At 36.2% G+C, this 23,627-nt stretch overlaps 1 protein-coding gene across 11 annotated transcripts in view; it reads left to right on the forward strand.

The window, feature by feature from the left end:
* ATRNL1 (attractin like 1) overlaps window positions 1-23,627 on the forward strand; it is an 853,639-nt gene that overhangs the window by 233,249 nt on the left and 596,763 nt on the right. For 10 of the 11 annotated variants that reach the window (XR_010147020.1, XM_016919435.4, XM_016919431.4 and 7 more), the window contains exon 19: window positions 11,321-11,458. The exons of the other annotated variant lie outside the window; for it this stretch is intronic. Coding sequence is in view for 9 of the 10 variants with exons in the window: in XM_016919435.4 (XP_016774924.3) it covers window positions 11,321-11,458 (138 nt within the window). In the remaining variant the exon portion in view is untranslated. The remainder of the gene's footprint in view (window positions 1-11,320; window positions 11,459-23,627) is intronic. 11 annotated transcript variants of the gene reach the window in all.

The raw sequence follows: 23,627 nt of genomic DNA on the forward strand, positions 1-23,627 counted from the left end.
GCTTTCATCATTTTAATTATAATGGGTCTTTTTGTGGATCTCTTTGTGTTTGTCCTATTTAGAGTTTTTTAGGTTTCTTGGATGTGTAAGTTAATATTTTTCATCAAATTTGAGTTTTCAGAAATGATGTTTTCAAATAATTTTTATTTTCTTTTCTCTTTCTCCCTCCTCTCTTTCCAGTGTTTCTATTATTCATGTGATGGTAAAATTAATGATGTCCCATATGTTTTTCCAAGCTCTGCTTACTTTTCTCCATTCCTAGTTCTCTCTGTATTTTAGATTACATAATCTGTCAGTCTATCTTTAAGCTTGCTGATTATTTTTCTACCAGTTCAAATCTTCTGTTGAATTCTTCTAGTGTATGTTATTGTACATTTCTACTTCATTTGTTTTTTTCTTAAAAATTTTTATTTCTTTGTTGATATTCTCTATTTGATGAGACATTGTCATCATACCCTTCTTCTTCAGGCATGATTTCTCCCTCCCCTCCCCTCCCCTTCCCTTCCCATTTATTTATTGAGACAGAGTTTCACTCTTGTTGCCCAGGCTGGAGTGCAATGGCGCAATCTCAGCTCACTGCAACCTCCGCCTCCTGGGTTCAAGCAATTCTCCTGCCTCAGCCTCCTGAGTAGCTGGGATTACAGGCATGTGCCACCACACCTGACTAATTTTGTATTTTTAGTAGAGACAGAGTTTTGCTGTGTTGGCCAGGCTGTCCTTCAACTCCTGACCTCAGGTGATCTGCCCACCTTGGCCTCCCAAAGTGCTGGGATTACAGGCATGAGCCACCGTGCCTGGCCCATTATTTTTTATATCTTTAATTATTTTTGAATATTTTTGTCTTTTTTTTTTTTCCTGAGACAGAGTCTCTGTTGCCCAGGCTGGAGTGCAGTGGCGCGATCTCGGCTCACCGCAAGCTCCACCTCCTGGGTTCACGCCATTCTCCTGCCTCAGCCTCCCAAGTAGCTGGAACTACAGGCGCCCGCCACCACACCCGGCTAATTTTTTGTATTTTTAGTAGAGATGGGGTTTCACCGTGTTAGCCAGGATGGTCTCGATCTCCTGACCTCGTGATCTGCCCACCTTGGCCTCCCAAAGTGCTGGGATTACAGGTGTAAGCCACCGCGTCTGACCTATTTTTATCTTTTATGTGTATTCTTTGTTTAAATCAACTCTCTCTCTTTTTTTAATCTCCTGGTTTTTATGGTGTTTTTGAATTTTTTATTTTGAGATTTAATTTAGAATTTTTTTTTCTCTTCCATGTCAGGGTTTGGCAAACCAAGGTCGGTAGGCCAAATCTGGTGTGCTGCAGATTTACGTAAAGAATGTTTTATCAAAGTACAACTCTACCCAGTTATTTGTGTATTATGTTTGTTTGCTTTTGCACTACAGTTGCAGAAAGGAATAGTTGTGATAGAGACTGGCCTGCAAAGCATAAAATGCTATCTAGTCCTTTACGTAAAAAAAGTTTTACCAATTCCTTTCTTGTAGTGTATTTGTATAACCTGGGTTGTGGATGTATCTACAAGGGCCATTTACATCTGCTTTTACAATATCTATGGGGCTTTTTTTCTTTTCAGAGCAGGTTTGTATTAATATTTTACTTGGTGGTTTGTTCACCAAATATATGATGTGAATTTAAGATTACCATATAAGCCTGACATATCCTTTAAGTTCCCACAAGTTATGTTTTTCTTTCATAAACATATCCCAGGGGACTTAAAATTCTTTTCTGCTTTTTGTAGAGCTTGTGATGTGTTTTAATACCTTTTTCATAGATAGTGTCTCCAGTTGATAGGATCATTTTATGAACATGGTTCAGTTTAGCTTGCTTCCTTTAGGATGCCAAGAATTATATCCTCTTGGTCTGCTGGATTTTGGAACCCATGCCTCCTAGTTCTTATTCGTCTATTCCACGTATAGTAAAATTTGGTCGCTAGCTCAAATTTAGCTTTACTATTCTTATTTTGAATCTCTGCTTCATTTCTAGCATCTGATAATTCCCATTTCTTTTAAAGTGGTATATGTGTTGAAAAATGCTTTGGGTAAATTTTTGTCTTAAATTTCAGTGTATATTTTTAAAATTTATTAAGATTGTCACAAAGATATTTTTAAATGTTGCGCATCTGTTGCAGAGTAACTATTTTTCAAAACTATGTACTTATTTGCATATCAAATGCTGAGTTGTCATTGTATTTTATTTTGATTTTTTTCTGTTTGTGTGTCCATAAATGAGGAGCCATCTGGAGTGGTTTTAAAATTTAGAGAAAATAGAATGGATGACTTCTCTTTAGTTTTATTCATATTCCATAGCTACTGAGATATTAGATGATATTAGAACCTTTCAAGCAACAATGTAAACCTCAACACTCTTATGTGCAAGCTGACATTACCTGTCGATCTAACACTCTTTTGGTAGTGGGGAATAGAACATAACCATAGGCTTACTAATATATCATTTTCTTGTTATTTGATACAGCCATTATGCCTGGGTCCCCTTTTCTGTAATATACTTTCTCCTTTGCCATTGCTACCATATTAGTTATAAGGTGTGACAATTACCAGACTTTTTTCACCAGATATTTTTTCTGCAGGTAGGTCTAAAGTATACTGGCTTTCTGCATCATATATAGACCATGTCAGGCTTCCTTGATTTATACTTTCCACCAGATGGATGAAGGAATACCAGTGATATGCTTCTTGACTGCCCTATGACTAACCTTTGTTTTCAGAATTTTTCTTATTCAGGAAAGGAGGGTTGAGTGGCATTTTGCTAGGGAACTTCTTTTATCATCAAGAGGTATTATAGATTACTACATTCTAGTTTTGTTCATGTAGGTCACCATAATGCCTATCATTGCTGGTACATTTACTTATTATTTTACCATTAATCTGTGAGGGAGATGTTAGATATGAGTGCTAAATTTAGCTGTCTTATTCAGATGTTAAAACTTTTTTTTTTTAATGATTCTTCCAAACGGCCAGAAATTTCATGAAGTTGTTACAGTAACCCATTTCTTACTTTAAATCTTCTGGTAAGTCTTTACATGTAGTGGGCACTCAATAAATTTTGTTTTTACCTGAGTGAATTAATTAGTGGTGTCACAGAGTCAATTTTCTATGAAACAGTACCTTACCAGGGCAATTAGGCAGGAGAAGGAAATAAACGGTGTTCAATTAGGAAAAGAGGAAGTCAAATTGTCCCTGTTTGCAGATGACATGATTGTATATCTAGAAAACCCTATTGTCTCAGCCCAAAATCTCCTTAAGCTGATAAGCAACTTCAGCAAAGTCTCAGGATACAAAATCAATGTACAAAAATCACAAGCATTCTTATACACCAATAACAGACAGAGAGCCAAATCATGAGTGAACTCCCATTCACAATTGCTTCAAAGAGAATAAAATACCTAGGAATCCAACTTAAAGGGACGTGAAGGACCTCTTCAAGGAGAACTACAAACCACTGCTCAAGGAAATAAAAGAGGATACAAACAAATGGAAGAACATTCCATGCTCATGGGTAGGAAGAATCAATATCATGAAAATGGCCATACTGCCCAAGGTAATTTACAGACTCAGTGCCATCCCCATCAAGCTACCAATGAGTTTCTTCACAGAATTGGAAAAAACTACTTTAAAGTTCATATGGAACCAAAAAAGAGCCCGCATCGCCAAGTCAATCCTAAGCCAAAAGAACAAAGCTGGAGGCATCACACTACCTGACTTCAAACTATACTACAAGGCTACAGTAACCAAAACAGCATGGTACTGGTACCAAAACAGAGATATAGATCAATGGAACAGAACAGAGCCCTCAGAAATAACGCCGCATATCTACAACTATCTGATCTTCGACAAACCTGAGAAAAACAAGCAATGGGGAAAGGATTCCCTGTTTAATAAATGGTGCTGGGAAAACTGGCTAGCCATATGTAGAAGGCTGAAACTGGATCCCTTCTTTACACCTTATACAAAAATTAATTAAAGATGGATTAAAGACTTAAATATTAGACCTAAAATCATAAAAACCCTAGAAGAAAACCTAGGCATTACCATTCAGGACATAGGCATGGGCAAGGACTTCATGTCTAAAACACCAAAAGCAATGGCAACAAAAGCCAAAATTGACAAATGGGATCTAATTAAACTAAAGAGCTTCTGCACAGCAAAAGAAACTACCATCAGAGTGAACAGGCAACCTACAAAATGGGAGAAAGTTTTCGCAACCTACTCATCTGACAAAGGGCTAATATCCAGAATCTACAATGAACTCAAACAAATTTACAAGAAAAAAAACAAACAACCCCATCAAAAAGTGGGTGAAGGACATGAACAGACACTTCTCAAAAGAAGACATTTATGCAGCCAAAAAACACATGAAAAAATGCTCACCATCACTGGCCATCAGAGAAATGCAAATCAAAACCACAATGAGATACCATCTCACACCAGTTAGAATGGCAATCATTAAAAAGTCAGGAAACAACAGGTGCTGGAGAGGATGTGGAGAAATAGGAATACTTTTACACTGTCGGTGGGACTGCAAACTAGTTCAACCATTGTGGAAGTCAGTGTGGCGATTCCTCAGGGATCTAGAACTAGAAATACCATTTGACCCAGCCATCTCATTACTGGGTATATACCCAAAGGACTATAAATCATGCTGCTATAAAGACACATGCACACATATGTTTATTGCGGCACTATTCACAATAGTAAGACTTGGAACCAACCCAAATGTCCAACAATGATAGACTGGATTAAGAAATGTGGCACATATACACCATGGAATACTATGCAGCCATAAAAAATGATGAGTTCATGTCCTTTGTAGGGACATGGATGAAATTGGAAATCATCATTCTCAGTAAACTATCGCAAGAATAAAAAACCAAGCACCGCATATTCTCACTCATAGGTGGGAATTGAACAATGAGAACACATGGACACAGGAAGGGGAACATCACACTCTGGGGACTGTTGTGGGGTGGGGGGAAGTGGGGAGGGATAGCATTGGGAGATATACCTAATGCTAGATGACGAGTTAGTGGGTGCAGCGCACCAGCATGGCACATGTATACATATGTAACTAACCTGCACATTGTGCACATGTACCCTAAAACTTAAAGTATAATAATAATAAAAAATAATTTTAAAAAAAGAAACAGTACCTTAAGCTTTTAAGGATAATGTTATAAAATTAAAGTTTTTAATAACATTATTGTAAAGATAATATTAATTTATTATAGACAATTGGTAATACAGAAAAATCTTACTATAGTAAGATACCCATCAGCTTTTCCATAAACATATTTATACATTTCATCACAAAATTGTCACTATGTTAAATTGAAACAAAATATGCACATGTTTCATGGGGTTCAATGCGATGTTTTAATACAGGTATATGTTGTATAATGGTCAAATCATGGTAATTAACATATCTATTACCTTAAACATTTATAATGTGTTTGTTGTGAGAACATTCAGAATCCTCTCTTCTAGCTATTTGAAATGCATTGTTGTTAGCTATAATCACCTTACTACTGTTCTTGTACTCTATTGCATAGTAGGTATTCCTCCTATGTGTAACATTGTATGCATTAACCAACATGTCCCTATCTCCCCCTCCTCCTATTCTCTCCAGTTTCTTGTAATCATCATTATACTCTTAATGTCTATGAGATCTTTTTTTTAAAGATACCATATATGACTGAGATCATGTGGTGATTGTCTTTCTGTGCCTGGCTTATTTCACTTAAGAAAATGTCATCTAAACTCATCCGTGTTGTCCCAAATGATGGGATTTTATTTTTTATGGACCTTTTTCATGGCTGAAAAATATTTCATTGTGTGCATGTGTGTATGTGTATTTATTTATTTATTCACACTTTCTTTATCCATTCATCCATGTTTGGTATTTAGGTTGATCCTATATTTTGGTTATTGTGTGTAGTGCTGCAATATATTAATACATTGAAGTGCTGATGTCTCTTCAACATACTGATTTTATTTCCTTTGGATATACACCCAGTAGTGAGATTGCTGGATCATATAGTATTATATTTTTATTTTTTTGAGAAACCTCCAACTGTTTTTGATGTACCAATTTACATTCCCATAAAAAATGTATAGAGTTCCCCTTTCTCCACATACATGCCAGCATTTGTTTTTTTCACTGTCAATTTTATAATTTACCCATGGCTGTTTAGGAGCATGTTCTTTAATTTCTATCTATTTGTACAGTGTTTGAAGTTCCTTCTCTTTTCTTCTAGTTTTATTTCATTATGGTCAGAAAAGATACTTCATATGATTTTGATATATTTAATTCGTTAAGACTTTTTTCCTAACGTATTAGCTAACCTGAAGAATGTTGCATATGCATTTGAGAAGAATGTGAATTCTGCAGCTTTTGGATGGAATATTTTGTATATGTGAAGTCATTTTTGTCATAAATTCAGTTTATGTTCAGTGTTTCCCCATTTATTTTCTGTCTTGATGATCTGTCGATTGCTGAGAGTTGGGTGTTAACATTCCCCTACTACTATTGTTTTGCTTTCTATACCTCCCTTTGGATCTATTAATGTTTGCTTTCTATATTAAGTTACTCCAATGTGCATTCCATATAAATTCTCGATTGTTCTATCCTCTTGTATTGATCCCTTTATCAGTAAGTATTGACCTCATTTATCTTTTTGTAGTTTTTGACTTGAAGCCTATTTTGTCTAATAAAAGTATAGTTAATCCTACTTACTTTTCCATTTGCATGCAATATGTTTTTGCATCTCATTACTTTAAGTCTATGCACATTCTTAAAGGTGAATTGAATCTTTTGTTGGCAGTATGTAGTCGGGTCTTGTTTCTTTATTCATTGACTCACTGTTTGTCTTTTATTTGGAGAATTTAAGCCCTTTACATTCAAGGTAATTATTGGAAGGTAAGGATTTTGTACTGCCATATTGCTACTTGTTTTCTAGTTGTTTTGTAGAACATTTCTTTCTTTCTTCTCTTACTGCCTCCCTTTGTGTTAAGTGATTTTCTCTAGCAATATGATTTGATTTCTTGCTTTTTATTTTTAGTGTATATATTGTAGGCTTTTGTTTTTTGCTTACCTCGAGCCTATCAAAAAACATCTTATCATTTTAAAAGGCTATTTTGAATTGATAAGTTAATTTTGGTCAGAAGAAAAGGAAAAACCCACTCTATTCTTTAACTTCATTAGTCTTCTACATTTTGCATTTTTGATGTCATAATTTACATCTTATATTGCTTATCCCTTAACCAAATCATTTTAGTTGTTATTATTTTTATTTGCTTTGTTTTTTAACCTTCCTAATAAGGATATAATTGTTTCTTGACCCATGATTACCATGTTAGAGTATTCTGAATTTGTTTAGATACTTATTTTTACGTGTCAGTTTTATAGTTTTGAACCTTTTTTGTTACACATTAGGATTATTATTTTTTCTTTTTGTTCGAACAACTCCTTCCAGTATTTTTTTTGTAATGTAGTTCTGGTTACAAAGGTTTTCTTCAGCTTTTGTTTATCTGGGAATGTCTCTAGTCTTTATTTCTAATTAATAAGTTTGCTCTATACAGTATTCTTGGCAGGCAGTTTTGTTGTCTTTGAATATGTCATCCCGCTCTCTCTTGGCCTGTGGGGTTTCTCCTGGTAACTCTCCTGTCAGGCGTATTGGAATTCCTTTATGTGTTATTTGCTTTTTTTTTTTTTCTCATGCTGCTTTCAGTGTTCTCTGTCTTTGACTTTTGAGAAAGTGGTTATATATGTCTTAGGGTTATCTTATTTGGATTGAATCTGTTTTGTTACCTTTCACCTTTCTGTACTTGAATATTTATATCTTTCTTCAGGTTTGGACATTTTCTGTTATTATTTTTTTAAGTAAGCTTTCTTCCCCATTTTCATTTTTTATTCTTTTTTGAACACTAATGATACACAGATTTGCTCTTTTGACACTGTTTCATAGAACCTCTGTGTTTTTCTCATTGCTTATCTGTTTTCTTCTCTGAGTGTGTATTTTCCAGTAGCTTGTTTTTGAAATCAGTGATTCTTCTGCTTTGTCATTCTGCTGTTGATGCACTTTATTGCATTTTTTTTTTCTGAGACGGAGTCTTGCTCTGTTGCCCAGGCTGGAGTGCAGTGGTGCAATCTCGGCTCACTGCAACCTCCACCTCCTGGGTTCACGCCATTCTCCTGCCTCAGCCTCCCAAGTAGCTGGGACTACAGGTGCCCGCCACCACGCCTGGCTAATTTTTTTGTATTTTTAGTAGAGATGGGGTTTCACCATGTTAGCCAGGATCATCTCAATCTCCTGACCTTGTGATCTGCCTGCCTCAGCCTCCCAGAGTGCTGGGATTACAGGCGTGAGCCACCGCAGGTGTGCGGCCTGCATTTTTCCTTTCATTTATTATTCTTTTTAGCTCCTGGATTACTGTTTGATTTCTTAAATTATTTCAATTTGTTTGTTGAATTTCTCTAACAAATTCCTCATTTGTTCCTCTGTGTTGTATTGACATTGCTGATTTTTCTTAAAGCAGCTATATTTTAATTCTTTGATTGCCTATGATTTATGTGCATATGTTTAGGATTAGTAATTGGCACCTTGTTTTGGGCATTTCATGAGGCCATCTTTTCCAAGCTAATCTTATATCTTCTTTACATGTGTCTCTGTATGTTTATTGACGAATTAGGTATTTTTTTCCAGTCTTTGCAGTCTGGATTTGTTTGTGACTGTTCTGTTTCAGTGGGCTTGTTGACATATTCTGAGCATACTGACTCTTGTATTTCATTTTAGTGCTAGAAGGTGCTCTGAGCCCAGCTTTGACATGATTGTCTAATGCAGGATCCAAACTCATTGTGATCATGGGAGATCCACATTGGGTGCCCAGGCCATGTAAGAGATCAGGGTCAGACCCTCACATATGAAGGATTGTAGACCATCCATCTGGCATTGTGGCACTCATAAACATCCTCTGTGGTGGGGCATCCTCTCTGCCAGGGATGGTAAGCCACTGCCAAGTTCTCTGTGCTGCCTGTTACTAGCCCTACTCTTTCTTTTTTCCATAGGTGGCCTCAGGTGGTTCAGCCCCATTGTACTTGTGGTGCTCTTCATGGGCTGATGCAGAAGCAAATCTCCCATGAAGGGATTCAGGATGGTAGAGAAGCATAATGCCTATCTCCGGCTTCCTCTTTTGAGTGTAGAATCCCTGAGTCCTGGAGGCCTTTCTGTGTATAGTACTCTAAGGGCTTGGGGATGGGGTATTGTGGTCACAGAAAACTGATTCTCTTACCATCCAACCATACTTTTACTAGTCTGTAGTCTGGAGAGGCTTCACAGCCTTACTTGTGCATTCAGGTTTTTTTTAGCCCTCGTGAAGGCAATTATATGTGTGAGTGGTTGTTCAAATTGATGTTTCTTCATGAGTATAATTGTTGGAGAAACCTATTTTGCTGTTTGCTCTGCTTCCTTGAATTTAACATTGCCATCTTTCTAAATATAATGCTCTGTATTAATTGCTTCTCTTAATTTGTCATGAACATTATTCCTTGCTATTAAATTTTCTAATTGTTTCATAATGTAATATGGAGTTTAAAAACATTATAATTTTTCTCAATTTCATAAAGAGGATGATGAGCATTTTTTCATAACTGCATATTCTTTCTATAATGTGTTACAATAGACTTGCACCTCTAAGAATTTCTGTAAAGTATTTGGTTTTACTCTTTTGTTTGTCTGTTTCTTCACATGCTAATTCATTTTGATGATCCTATGCTAGCCTCTTGGGAATTCCTCTCACTTTCAGATTTTCTGAATATAAGAGGCAGTTTTACATGCTATTTAATATCTGTTTTTTTTTTACATTTAGTGTTCCATATACATATTTGTTTCTGTCATTGATTAGCTGTGTGACTTTGTGTAGTTGCTTAACCCAGATTTCTCCATCTTAGAATCAGTCCTGAACACAGCAACTTCCACATAGCATTGTTTTGAAGATTAAATAATAAAATTCATATGTACAATTTGGTCCTCTGTCTGGCCAAGGCATGGTGTTTACAGTGTTTAAAAATTGATGCTTATGTACACTTACCAATCAGAACAGATACCAACTACAAACAATTGGCATCAGCAGAATATTGGCTTTCCTCATGGAGTGAGAGAGAGCTCAGTTAAATGCTAGTTGCTATCATAGTTGTAATAAGTAAAAATAATCATGAGGGTGACAATTAAGATGATTTTTGGCCAAGCAGTTACCAGACTAAGTTAATTTTATGTCCCAAATAGGCACAAAGAGCATGAGCCTTTCGTATATGAACTTTATTCTGAAATTTTTATATTCTGCTGTAATATTAACATCGAAACATGGAAGTCTCAGTTACACAGATATATAAACAATCTCATACTTTATATTTCATTCTGTTTAGTTCAAACTTAAATAGACTTTCAGTTAAATCTTGAAGTTTTTCTTATCTAAAGAAGATACACATTTATGCAAATTAATTCAAAAGTACTTTTTTTTTTTTTTTTGAGACGGAGTCTTGCTCTGTTGCCCAGGCTGGAGTGCAGTGGCACGATCTCGGCTCACTGCAACATCTGTCTCCCAGGTTCAAGCGAATTCTCCTGCCTCAGCCTCCCAAGTAGCTAAGATTACAGGCATGCACCACCATGCCCAGCTAATTTTTTTGTATTTTTAGTAGAGACGGGGTTTCACCAAGTTGGCCAGGCTGGTCTCAAACTCCTCACCTCAAGTGATCTGCCCACCTCGGCCTCCCAAAGTGCTGGGATTACAGGCGTGAGCCACCACGTCTGGCTCAAAAGTACTATTGTTATTAATTTTACTATTAGTTTATTCTGGTTAGAATCTATTGCCATACTATTTTCTATATTGATGATTCTTTATTATCATGTGTTAATATAATTAAGATGAATTTTAGCATTCTTTATCAAAGTTATAGTATTTAGCCTTGTGTTTATATAACTTAACAGACATACCATTCTTATGAATTTTTAAGGATTATGCTAAAGATTATTCCCTCTTTAGCTATAACTTTTATGTTCCAGTTCATCTTTAACCATGGCATTGTAAAGAGGTTAAGGTAAAATTTCAACACATGATTTATGGTACACACTGTCTTGCACAAAACTTTGAGCTATTGTGTTATTAATTTTTAAACAAAACTTGGAAGATGCTCTTTGGACATTTTTACAATCCAGCTTTTTAAGATACATTCTTTGTTTTGATAGCTATTATACTTGATATTATGTTAGATATTTGTAATGCTTTTTACTGTTTCCTTTAGCTTGCCAGTGTAATGGACATAGCACTTGCATCAATAATAATGTGTGCGAACAGTGTAAAAATCTCACCACAGGAAAGCAGTGTCAAGACTGTATGCCAGGTTATTATGGAGATCCAACCAATGGTGGACAGTGCACAGGTAAGTTTCTTTTAAGCAAATTTTGGTGTATTTTTACTAAGGAAAAGATAATTAAGAAAGCAGCGCCTGTTGTGGAGAATATATACTACTACAGAAATTTTTTTACTCAGTTTTAGTATGTTTTCTAAAGTAATACATATTAGAAACTGTGAATTATAAAAATTCTGTAATATGCTTGATTCAAAAATATTCCTTTTTCTTATTTCAAAATGAATGCATGTTTCTTATTGTAATTTCTCCAATACAGATAAATAAAAGAAAAAATACTTACTATCTCACTATTCAAAAATAATCATTGCTGATAGTTTTTTAATAAGTAATAATTTATTGTTTTGACTTCAGAAATAATAATTAAAAGTTAAATGTGTTTAACTTACATCAGGTAAGATTTTTATTGCACAGGGTGGTAGTATAGAGTAGTATTTAGGAGAGTATGGGTTTGGAACCAAATCCGGGCTGAAATCCCAACTCTGTCACTGTTCAAATGTATGACCTTGGTTCATTAACCTCTCAGTGTCTTATTTTTCCCATATGTAAAATGGAGATGATAATAATTCACTGAGTTGTTGTAAAGGTCAAATGAGATTTTATGTAATATAGGCCTTAGGAATTGAAGCACATAAAAAAGAGCATTATAAATGCTAGCCATAATCATCACATTCTTGTTTACTAAACGCTACTTTCCTCCATCTTCCTCTCTATTCTGCCACTTCTTTCTCCTACTTTGTAAATAATATTTGGCCTTTAAATATAATTTCCTTTTAAAGTAGAATTTAATAGAAATCCTTCATTATCTCTAGATTGGAACTTGTCTTTAAAATTTTTAATCTACCGTCTCTAAATGGAGTTTGCCTACATAGCACCCACAGAAATATGTTTTTGGCTGTGAAGATGTGAGGAATTTGAGGGAGTGGAGCCTGACTGGTTAGATAATTTTTTTTTTAACACTAGCTGCATATTAGAACCAGCTGGAAAGCTTTTAAAAATATGGATGTCTGGGCTACTTTCTAAAACAATTAAATCATTATCTGGGTTGTGGTTGTAGGGTGATTCTTAGGTAATTGTTCTTTTTAAATGTTTCCCAAGTGACTAATATGCACTCAGAGTTGAGACACATGGGGAATGATGAACTGATTCAACATTTGAGTCAACAAAATTGTGCAGCTAATACAGTTGTACCTTGGTATCCATGCGGATTAATTCCAAGACCTTTCCTGTGTACCAACATCTGCAGATGGTGAAGTCCCTTACATAGTGGTGTAGTATTTGCATATAACTGATGCATATCCTCCTGTGTACTTCAAATCATCTTTAGTTGTAATTCCTAATACAATGCCTATATTTCACTTCATTCACATGGATTCAAAGTATACTTGGTGCATGGCAAATATAAATTTTACATTTTGGAATTTGGGGGATTTTTTTCTGAATATTTTTGATCTGCTGTTGGTTGAGTTCACAGATGTGGAACCCATGGATAAGGAGGGCCTACTGTAGTATGTTGGGTGACAAATAAAGATAGGTGAATGGAAGTTTTGTGTTATGCAGTGCTCTGATCCATTTGAAGCTCTAATACAGATGCATTGGCTCACATTTAACATTTTTTATATCCTAGGCACTGTACTAATAGCTTTATTGTCATTATTTTATATTAGCTTTACAAAACTGTATGGTATTACTTTGATCCTCATTTTACATGTGGACACAAATATTTAATGCACAAAGAAGTTACCTAAAATACCCAAGATCATATTGCTAGTTAGAGTAAGAAAATGTCTCATTCCTAAACCTCGCTCTTAACTGTTAATGCAGGAGTTATGTTAATATGGACCAGGAAGATCCAGTTGTTCTCACCTAAAAGCCACAGCTTAGTGCTGTGTCCAGTGGATACATAAGGTGCAGTAATTATGGGCCAAGTGGAATCCACAAAATTTACGGTCTACATACTAGAGTCATAGTGTTTTTTAATTTTATATTTCTAAAAAGACCAAGGTTTTCAAGATAAGCTCTTTCTAAAGTGTTTTAGTACTGAATTTTCCGTGGCCATACATTTTATTGGAGAAAGTGCATGTGTCAGATAGGTTATGTGTGTTAATGTATTGATTGCATAATTTGAAGAAAAAATATACTATGAGATGTTTTCATTCACATTACAATTTGTGTGTCTCTGTAAACTGTCGTGTATTTAATATAAAATTGTGGTATGTTTTATTTTACTTTTATGAAAATTATTTTAGATATATTTTCCAACATATTTTCATGCCCATATGTAATTAGTTCATTCTGTAATTTACTTAATATATTTCTGTTGGCATTTATATAATGCTTCTAACCATAACTCCAATTCTTGAGAATGACTTTTTAGCAAAGTGAAACCCACATAACAGACACTTAACTATGTACAGTGTTGTGCAACTATCTGATTTTTTTTTCTTTTTTTTTTTTTTTAGACAGAGTCTTGCTGTGTTGCCCAGGCTGGAGTGCAGTGGTGTGATCTCGGCTCACTGCAACCTCTGTGTCCTGGGTTCAAGCAATTCTCCTGCCTCAGCCTCCCAAGTAGCTGGGACTACAGGGGCCCGCCACCACGCCTAGCTAATTTTTTTTTTTTTTTGTATTTTTAATAGAGATGGAGTTTCACTATGTTGGCCAGGCTGGTCTTAAACTCCTGACCTCGTGATCTGTCCGCCTCAGCCTCCCAAAGTGCTGTGGTTACAGGCGTGAGCCACCATGCCTGGGCATTTTTAAAAGTTTTTAATTAAAAAGAATTCAATTTTTAATTTTGTGGGTACATAGTAGGTGTATATATTTATGGGGTACATGAAATATCTTGATACAGGCATGCAATGTGAAATAATCACTTCATGGAGAATAGGGTAACCTTCTGCTCAAGCATTTATCCTTTGTGTTACAAAGAATCTAATTACACTCTTTAAGTTATTTCAAGTTATTTTAAAATGTACAATTAAGTTGCTACTGACTATAGTCACCTTATTGTGCTATCGAATAGTAGGTCTTCTTCATTCTTCCTATTTTTTTGCACCCCTTAACTATACCCCCTGCCCTCCAGCCCTCTAACTATTGTTTTTGTACCCATTAATCATCCCTACCTTCTCCCCAGCACCCCATTACCCTTCCCAGCCTCTGGTAACCATCCTTTTACTGTCTATGTTCATGAATTCAATTGTTTTGCTTTTTAGATTCCGCAAGTAAGTGAGAACATGCGATGTTTGTCTTTCTGTGCCTGTCATATTTCACTTAACATAGTGATCTCCAGTTCTATCCATGTTGTTGCAAATGACAGGATCTCATTCTTTTTTATGGATGAATGCCATAAAAAATATATACCACATTTTCTTTATCCATTCATCTGTTAATACAGCAGTCCCCAACATTTTTGGCATCAGGGAGTAGTTTTGGGGAAGACAATTTTTCCACGGATGGGGTGGTGGTGGGGTATAGTTTGTGGATGAAACTATTCTACCTCAGATCATCAGGCATTAGTTAGATTCTCATAAGGAGTGCGTAGTCTAGATTCCTCACATGTGTAGTTCACAGTAGGGTTTGAGCTCCGATGAGAATCTAATGCCACCACAGATCTGACAAGAGGCAGAGCTCTGGCCTTAATGCTTTTTCACCCGCTGATCACCTTCTGCTGTGCAGCCGGTTCCTAACAGGAAATAGACTGGTACCAGTCCATACCCAGGGGTTGGGGACCCCTGTGTAATGGACACTTAGGTTGCTTCCAAATTTTATCTATTGTAAACATTGTTGCAACATAGGAGCGCAGGTATCTCTTTGATATACCAGTGTCCTATTTTTAAGGTTTATACCCAGCCATGGAATTGCTGGATCATACGGTTGCTCAATTTTTAGTGTTTTGAGGAACCTTCAAACTTTTCTCCATAGTACTTGTACTAATTTACATTCTCACCAACTGTGTACAAGGGTTCTGTTTTCTCCACATCCTCACAAACATTTGTTATTGCCTGTCTTTGGATATAAGCCATTTTAACTGGGGTGATATTACAGTTCTGATATGCATTTCTCTGATGATCCATGATTTTGAGCACCTTTGCATGTGCCTGTTTGTCATTTGTATGTCTTCTTTTGAGAAATATCTCTTCAAATATTTTGCCCACTTTTTGATTGGATTATTAGATTTTTTTTCTGTGGCATTGTTTCAGCTTCTTATATATTTGGGTTACTAGTCCTTTGTTAGATGGGTAGTTTGCAAATATTCTCTCCCATTCTATGGGTTTTCTCTTCACTTTGTTGATTGTATCCTTTGCTGTGCAGAAGCTGTTTAACTTGTTGTAATCCCATTTGTCCGTTTTTGCTTTAGTTGCCTGTGCTTACAGGGTATTGTCCAAGAAATTTTGGCCCAGACCAATGTCCTGGAGATTTTTCCCCAATGTTTTGTTCTGGTAGTTTCATAGTTTGAGGTCTTAGATTTAAGTCTTTATACCATATGCTTTTTATATATGGCAAGAGATAGGCTCTAGTTTCATTCTTCTGCATATGGATCTCCAGTTTTCCCAGCACCATTTATTGAAGAATCTGTCTTTTCCCCAGTATATGTTCTGGTCACCTTTGTCGAAAATGAATTCACTGTAGCTGTGTCGATTTGTTTCTGAGTTCTCTGTTCTGTTCCATTGGACTATGTGTCTGTTTTTATGCCAGTATTATGCTGCTTTGCTTACTGTAGCTCCTTAGTATACCTTGAAGTCAGGTAATGTCATTCCTTCAGTTCTTTTTGCTTTGGATAGCTTTGGCTATTCTGGGTCTTTTGTGGTTCCATATATATTTTAATTTTTTTTTCTGTTTCTGTGACAAATGTTACTGTTATTTTGAGAGAGATTGCATTGTATCTGTAGACTGCCTTGGGTGATATGGACATTTTAACAATATTGATTCTTCCAATCCATGAATTGATTCTTCCAGTGCATTTTTGGTATCCTCTTCAATTTCTTTAATTAGTGTTTTATAGTTTTCATTATAGAGATCTTTCACTTCTTTGGTTAATTCCCAGGTATTTAATTTTATGTGTGGCTATTATAAATGGGATTACTTTCTTAATTTCTTTTTTATATTTTTCACTATTGGCATATAGAAATGCTACTGATTTTAGTATGTTGATTTTGTATCCTTCAATTTTACTGAATTTATCAGTTCTAAGATTTTTATGGAGTCTTTAGGTTTTTCCAAATATAAGATCATATTATCTGGAAACAAGGATAATTTGGCTTCCTCCTTTCCTATTTGAATGCCCTTTATATCTTTCTTTTTTCTTATTGCTCTAGCTAGGACGTTCAGGACTGTGTTCAATAACAGTGGTGAAAGTGGGCATCCTTATTGTGTTCCAGATTTTAGAAGAAAGCCTCTCAATTTTCCCCCTTCAGTATGATACTAGCTGTGGGTCTGTCATATATGGCTTTTATTAGGTTGAGTTATGTTCCTTCAATCCCCAATTTTTTGAGGGTTTTTATTATGAAGGGATCTTGAATTTTATCAAATGCGTTTTCACTGTCAATTGAAATGATTAGATCATTTTTATCCTTCATTCTATTGATATGATGCATCACATGGACTGATTTGCATATGTTGAACCATTCTTGCATTCCAGGGGGATAAATCCCACTTGGTTATGAATGATCTTTCTGATGTACTGTTGAATTTTGTTTGCTAGTATTTTGCACCAACATTCACTAGAGATATTGGCCTGTAGTTTTCTTTGTTTGTTTTTGACATGGAGTCTCGCTCTGTCACCCAGGCTGGAGTGCAGTGGCACAATCTCAGCTCACTGCAACCTCCACCTCCCGGGTTCAAGTGATTCTCCTGCCTCAGCCTCCAAGTATCTGGGACTGCAGGTATGTGCCAACACGCCTGGTTAATTTTTTGGATTTTTAGTAGAGATGGAGTTTCACCATGTTAGCCAGGATGGTCTAGATCTCCTGACCTTGGCATCTGACTGCCTTGTCCTCCCAAAGTGCTGGGATTACAGGGGTGAGCCACCACACCTGGCTAGTTTTCTTTCTTTTTTTTTCTTTTCTTTCTTTTTTTTTTGGGTGTGTGTGTCTTTGTCTTGTTTTAATATCAGGGTAATATTGGCCTTGTAGAATGAGTTTGGAAATATTTCCTTCTCCTCTATTTTTCAGGATAGTTTGAGTAGGATTGGTATTAGTTCTGCTTTAAATGTTTGGTAGAATTCAGCTGTGAAGCCATCAGACCCCAGGCTTTTCTTTATTGTGAGACTTTTTATTATACCTTCAATAACATTACTTGTTATTGGTCTGTTCAGGTTTTGGATTTCTTCCCAGTTCAATCTCAGTAGGTTGTATTTGTGTAGGAATTTTTTATTTCTTCTAGATGTTCCAGTTTATTGGCATGTAGTTGTTCATAGTAGCCACTAATAATCCTTTGAATTTTTGCAGTATCCTTTGAAATGTCTCCTTTTCCTTTCTGATTGAATTTTTTTGTGTGTCTTCTCTGTTTTTTCTTAGTTTGTCTGGCTAAAGGTTTTTCTATTTTGTTTAACCTTTCAAAAATCAACCTTTTGTTTCATCAGTCTTTTTTTTATTGTTTTCTTCATTTCAATTTTATTATTTCTGTTTTGATCTTTCTTATTTTCTTCTATTAATTTTGGTTTTGGTTTGCTCTTCCTTTTCTAGTTCTTTAAGATGCATCATTAGATTATTTGAAGTTTTTCCTCTTTTTTTGATGTAGGCACTTATAGCTAGACACTTCCCTCTTAGTATTGCTTTGCTGTATCCCATAGGTTTTAGTATGTTGTGTTTCTATTATCATGTTTCAAGAAAATTTTCAGTTTCCTTCTTAGTTTCTTCATTGACCCTCTGGTCATTCAGGAGCATATTGTTTAATTTCCATGTATTTGTAAATTCCTCTTGTTATTAATTTCTAGTTTTATTCCATTGTGGTCAGAGATGATGCTTTATATTATTTCAGTTTTTTTCAATGTTTTACAACTTGCTTTGTGACCTAACGTATGGTCTATACTTGAGAGTGATCCATGTGGTGAGGAAAATAATGTGTATTCTGCAGCTGTTGGATGAAATTATCTGTAAATATCTGATAGATCCATTTGGTCTATAGTGCAGATTAAGTCCCATGTTTCTTTGTTGATTTTCTTCGAAGAAAGATCTGTTCATAGCTGAAAGTGCAGTGTTGAAATCTCCAGCTATTACTTTATTGGGGCCTATCTCTCTCTTTACCTCTAATAATAATATTTGCTTTATATATCTGGATGCTTCATTATTGGGTGTATACATATGTTTAAAACTGTTATATCTTCTTGCTGAATTGACCGCTTTATCATTATAGAGTGACCTTCTTTGTCTATTCTTTGTTTTTCGTCTTGAAATCTATTTTGTTTGATGTAAGTATAGCTACTCCTATTCTTTTTTGGTTTCCATTTGCATGGAATATCTTTTTCCATTCCTTTATCATAGGCTACATGTGTCTTTATTGGTAAAATATGTTTATTGTAGGCAACAGATTATTGAGTATTTTTTTTGCATCCATTCAGCCACTCTCTTGATTGAAGAGTTTAGTCTATTTACATTGAAAGCTATTATTGATAAGTAAGGAGTTACTTCTGCCATTTTATTATTTGTTTTCTGGTTGTTTTGTGTTCTTCTCTTCCTTCTTTCTTTCTGTCTTGCTTTAGTGAAGGTGATATGATTTAGTTTCTTGGTTTTTATTTCTTGTGTATCTTGTTTTTTTGTTTTGAGGTTACCACGAGACTTGTAAATAGTACATTATAACCCATTATTTAAGCTGATAACAACTTGACACTTTTTGTGGTCCTCTTTTCCTTCTTTCTTTCCCTCCTGTCTTCCTTTAGTGAAGGTCATTTTTTTTCCTGGTGATATGATATAGTTTTTTAGTTTTTATTTTTTGTGTATCCATTGTATGTTTTTTGGTTTGAGGTTACCATGAATCTTGCAAAAACTACCTTATAGCCCATTATTTTAACCTAATAACAACTTGACACTGTTTGCATAAACAAATAAACAAGCAAAATGAAAACTAATAAAAACTCTGTACCTTAACCTCATCCATCTGCTTTTTAACTTGTTATTGTTTGTATTTATATCTTATTTTACTGTCAACATCTTGAAAAGTTGTTATTATTTTTGAGTGGTTCATTGTTTAGTCTTTCTATGTAGGATAAGAGTATTTTACTCACTGCAGTTACAGTGTTATAATATTCTGTGTTTTTATGTGTACTCACTGTTACCAGTGAGTTTTGTGTTTTCAGGTGATTACTTATTGCTGATTAATGTCATTTTTTTTTTCTGTTTGGAGTACTCCCTTTAGCATTTCTTTTAGGACAGGTCTGGTGCTGATGAAATCACTCAGCTTTTGTTTGTCTGGGAAAGTCTTTATTTCTCCTTCATGTTTGTAGGATATATATACACTTCAAATATATACATTTTAGGATATATATACATTTCAAATGTAAAAGTTGTTTTCCTTCAGCACTTTAAATATGTCATGCCACTGTCTCCTGGCCCATGAGGTTTCCACTGAACAGTCTGCCGCCAGATGTATTGGAGCTCCATTGTATGTGATTTGTTGCTTTTCCCTTGCTGCTTTTAGGATCCTTTCTTTATTCTTGATCTTTGGGAGTTTGATTGATTACTAAATGCCTTGATGTAGTCTTCTTTGGGTTTAATTCTGTTTGGTGTTCTATAACCTTCTTGTACTTTGATATTGATATATTTCTCTAGTTTGAGAAGTTTCGTGTTGTTACCCCTTCAAATAAACTTTCTACCCTTATCTGTTTCACTTCTTCCTTTTTAAGGCCACGAACTCTTAGATTTTCACTTTTGTAGCTATTCTCTAAATTCTGTAGATGTGCTTCATTGTTTTTAATCTTCTTCTTTTGTCTTTTCTGACAGCGTATTTTCAAATAGCCTGTCTTTAAGCTCACTAATTTTTTCTTCTGCTTGATTAATTCTGCTATTAAAAGACTGATGCATTCTTCCATATGCGAATTACATCTTTCAGCTACAGAATTTCTCCTTGATGCCTTTCAATTATTTCAGTCTCTTTGTTACATTCACCTAATAGAATTCTCAATTTCTTCTTTTTGTTATCTTGCATTTCTTTGAGTTTCGTGAACACAGGTATTTTAAATTCTCTGTTTGAAAGGTCACATATCTCTGTTTCTCCAGGATTGGTCCCTGGTGGCTTATCTATTTCATTTGATGAGGTCATGTTTTCCTGGATGGTGTTGATGCTAATAGATGTTCTTCATTATCTGGGCATTGATCAGTTAGGTATTTATTGTAGCCCCCACTGTCTGGGCTTGTTGGTACCTGTCCTCCTTGGGAAGACTTTCTAGATGTTTGAAAGGACTTGGGACTTGGATGTTATGGTATTAGTTGTATCTGCTATAGAGGGGACCCTAAGCCCAGTAACACTTTACTTACAAACTCATAGAGGGACTGCCTTGATGGTCTTGGACAAGGTCTGGGAGAATTCTGGATTACCAGGCAGAGACTATTGTTCTCTTACCTTATTTTCTCCCGAACAAACAAAATTTCTCTCTCTGTTCTGGGCCACTTAAAGCTGGGGGTGGAGTGACAAAAGTACCACTGTGGCCACCACCAGTATGACTGTGCTGGTCAGACATGAAGCCAGCACAACATTGGATCTTGCCTACAGCCTGCTGTATGCACTCACTGGTTACTGCCTGTGTTCGCCTAAAGTCCTGGGGCTCTACAATCAGCAGGTGGCAAAGCCAGCTAGGCATGTGTTCTTCCCTTCTGGATGACGAGTTCCCTCATGCCCCTGCTGGGTCCAGAGGTGCTATACAGGAGTTAGGGACTAGAGTTAAAAACCTTAGAAGTCTACTTAGTGTTCTATTGTACTTTGGCTGAGCTGGCACTCAAAACACAATATGCAGTCCTTCCCACTCTTCCCTCCCTTTTCCAAAGGCAGAAGAGCCTCACCTCATAGCCACTGCCATCAAAGGCCATGGGGAGTACTGCCAGACTACAGCTGATGATCCCTTAAGGCCTAAGGGCTCTTAAGTAAGCTTATGGTGAGTGCTGCCTGGCCTGGGACTCACCCTTCAGGGGAGTGGGCTTCCCTCTGGCCTAGGGTAGGTTCAGAAATGCCATCCAAGAGTCAAGTCCTAAAATTGGGGATCCCAAGACCCCACTTGGTGCTCCATCCACCTGTGACTGTGTTAGTTCCTAAGGTACAAGGCAAAGTACCATTTACTTTTCCCTGTGCTTTTCTCTAACATAAGAGTTTTGCCCTTTAGCCACCGCAGCTGGTAATGTGCTGTGTTTCACCTGAAGCCAGCAAGTCTCAGAGGCTCACCTAAGACCCTCAACATAGAACGTGGGTATTGCTGCTGGTTATTCAGGACCCAGGTACTCTTCAGTTAACCAGGTGATGAATGCTTCCAGGACTGGGTCCTTTCCTTCAAGTCAGTGGGTTCCTTTCTGGCCCAGTATGTGTCTAGAAACGTCATCTGGAAGCTAAGACCTGGAAGGAGGGCCTCATCATTCTGACTGGTGCCAAGATAAAGTCCTCTCCACTTTTCCCACACCTCTTCTCAGGTGGAAGTTAGGGGTCTCTTTTGGAACCACGATTTGTGCAGTCTGGGGTTAGAGGAGAGGCAATGCCAGTACTCCCTTAGTCACCCCCTCTGCTGTCCCAGCAGGTCCTGTGCCCTCCAGTTCACTGTTTCTGGGCCCAGTTCAGCACTAGGACTTGCCTAAGAGTTGTAGTCCTTATGGCCCAGACTGCCTTTCAACTTCATTTAAAGACTCAGAGCATTTTAGCCCTTGGTGGTGAGGTCAGTGGAAGCTGAAGTTCAGACTGCTAGGATTGGCGATTTTCCTTTGTCTAGTGCTGGTTTATATGTGCCTTCTGTAGGCGGGTGTCCCCTGAGTTTTGTTCAGTTCTCCTTTCTACTATAACAGGACAGCAGTGAGTTCAGTCCCTCACGATTATTGTTTTCTCCCTCCTTTAGTGCCTAGAGATACTTTCCTCACCATATGCTGCCACTGCAGGGAGGTGGGAGAGGGCTGATGTTGGCAATTGGAGAATTTTTAAGAAATCACTTCAGTGCCTCTTTCACTGATAGAAGTTAACACCAGGTACTATGAGGGCTCACCTGGTTTTTGGTTTTATGAAGGTGTTTTTTCTGTAGATAGTTGTTAAATTGATGTCCCTGTTGGAGGGGACGACTGATGGAACCTTCTATTCTGCAATCTTGCTCTGTGTCTCTATCACCTTTATCTATTTCTTAAACATTTTTTATCATCCCAAAAGGAAACTCCGTACTCATGAAGGAGTCACCCCAGCCCCTGGCAACCACTGCTCTGCTATCTGTCTTTACAAATTTACTTATATTCTAGATATTTCATATAAATGGAATCACAGTATGTAACATCTTGGGATTTCCTTCTTTCACTAAATGTTATGTTTTTGATGTTCATTCTCATTATAGCAAGTACCAGTACTTAATACCTTTTTACAGCTAAATAATACTGTGGTTTTGATTTCCATTTCCTTAATGATTAAATATTGAATATCTTTTGATGTGCTTGCTGGCCATTGTATCTTAGTTTGGAGAAATACTTATTCAAGTACTTTACCTGTTTAAAGAAACTTTGTTTTCTTAAATTTTGGAAAAATATGCATAATATAAAGTTTACCATTTTAACCATTTTTAAGTATACAGTCTAGTGGCATTAAGGTCATGTGCATTGTTTTGCCACCATCATTTTCATTCCTCTTTAAAACTTTTTAATCTTGTAAATCTGAAACTCTATACCCATTAAAAAATAGCTACCCACTCCCCCACCTCCTTCCAGACCCTAAGAACTGCCATTCTACTTTCTGTTTCTGTGAATTTGATGGCTATAGATACCTCATGTTAAGTGGAATCATGCAGTTTTTGTCCTTTGGTGACTGGCTTATTTCTCTTAGCATAAGCCTTCATGGTTCATTCATATGATAGCATGTATCAGAATGTCTTTCCTTTCTAAGGTTGAATAATGTTTCATTATGTATTAGTACATTCACAATGTTGTACAACTGTCACCTTTATCTAGTTCTTACACACATCATATTTTGTCTATCTATTTATTCATTGATGGACACTTGAGTTGCTTCCACCTTTTGG

The sequence above is a fragment of the Pan troglodytes genome, chromosome 8 (assembly GCF_028858775.2).
Source record: "Pan troglodytes isolate AG18354 chromosome 8, NHGRI_mPanTro3-v2.0_pri, whole genome shotgun sequence".
Taxonomy (NCBI): Eukaryota; Metazoa; Chordata; class Mammalia; order Primates; family Hominidae; genus Pan; species Pan troglodytes.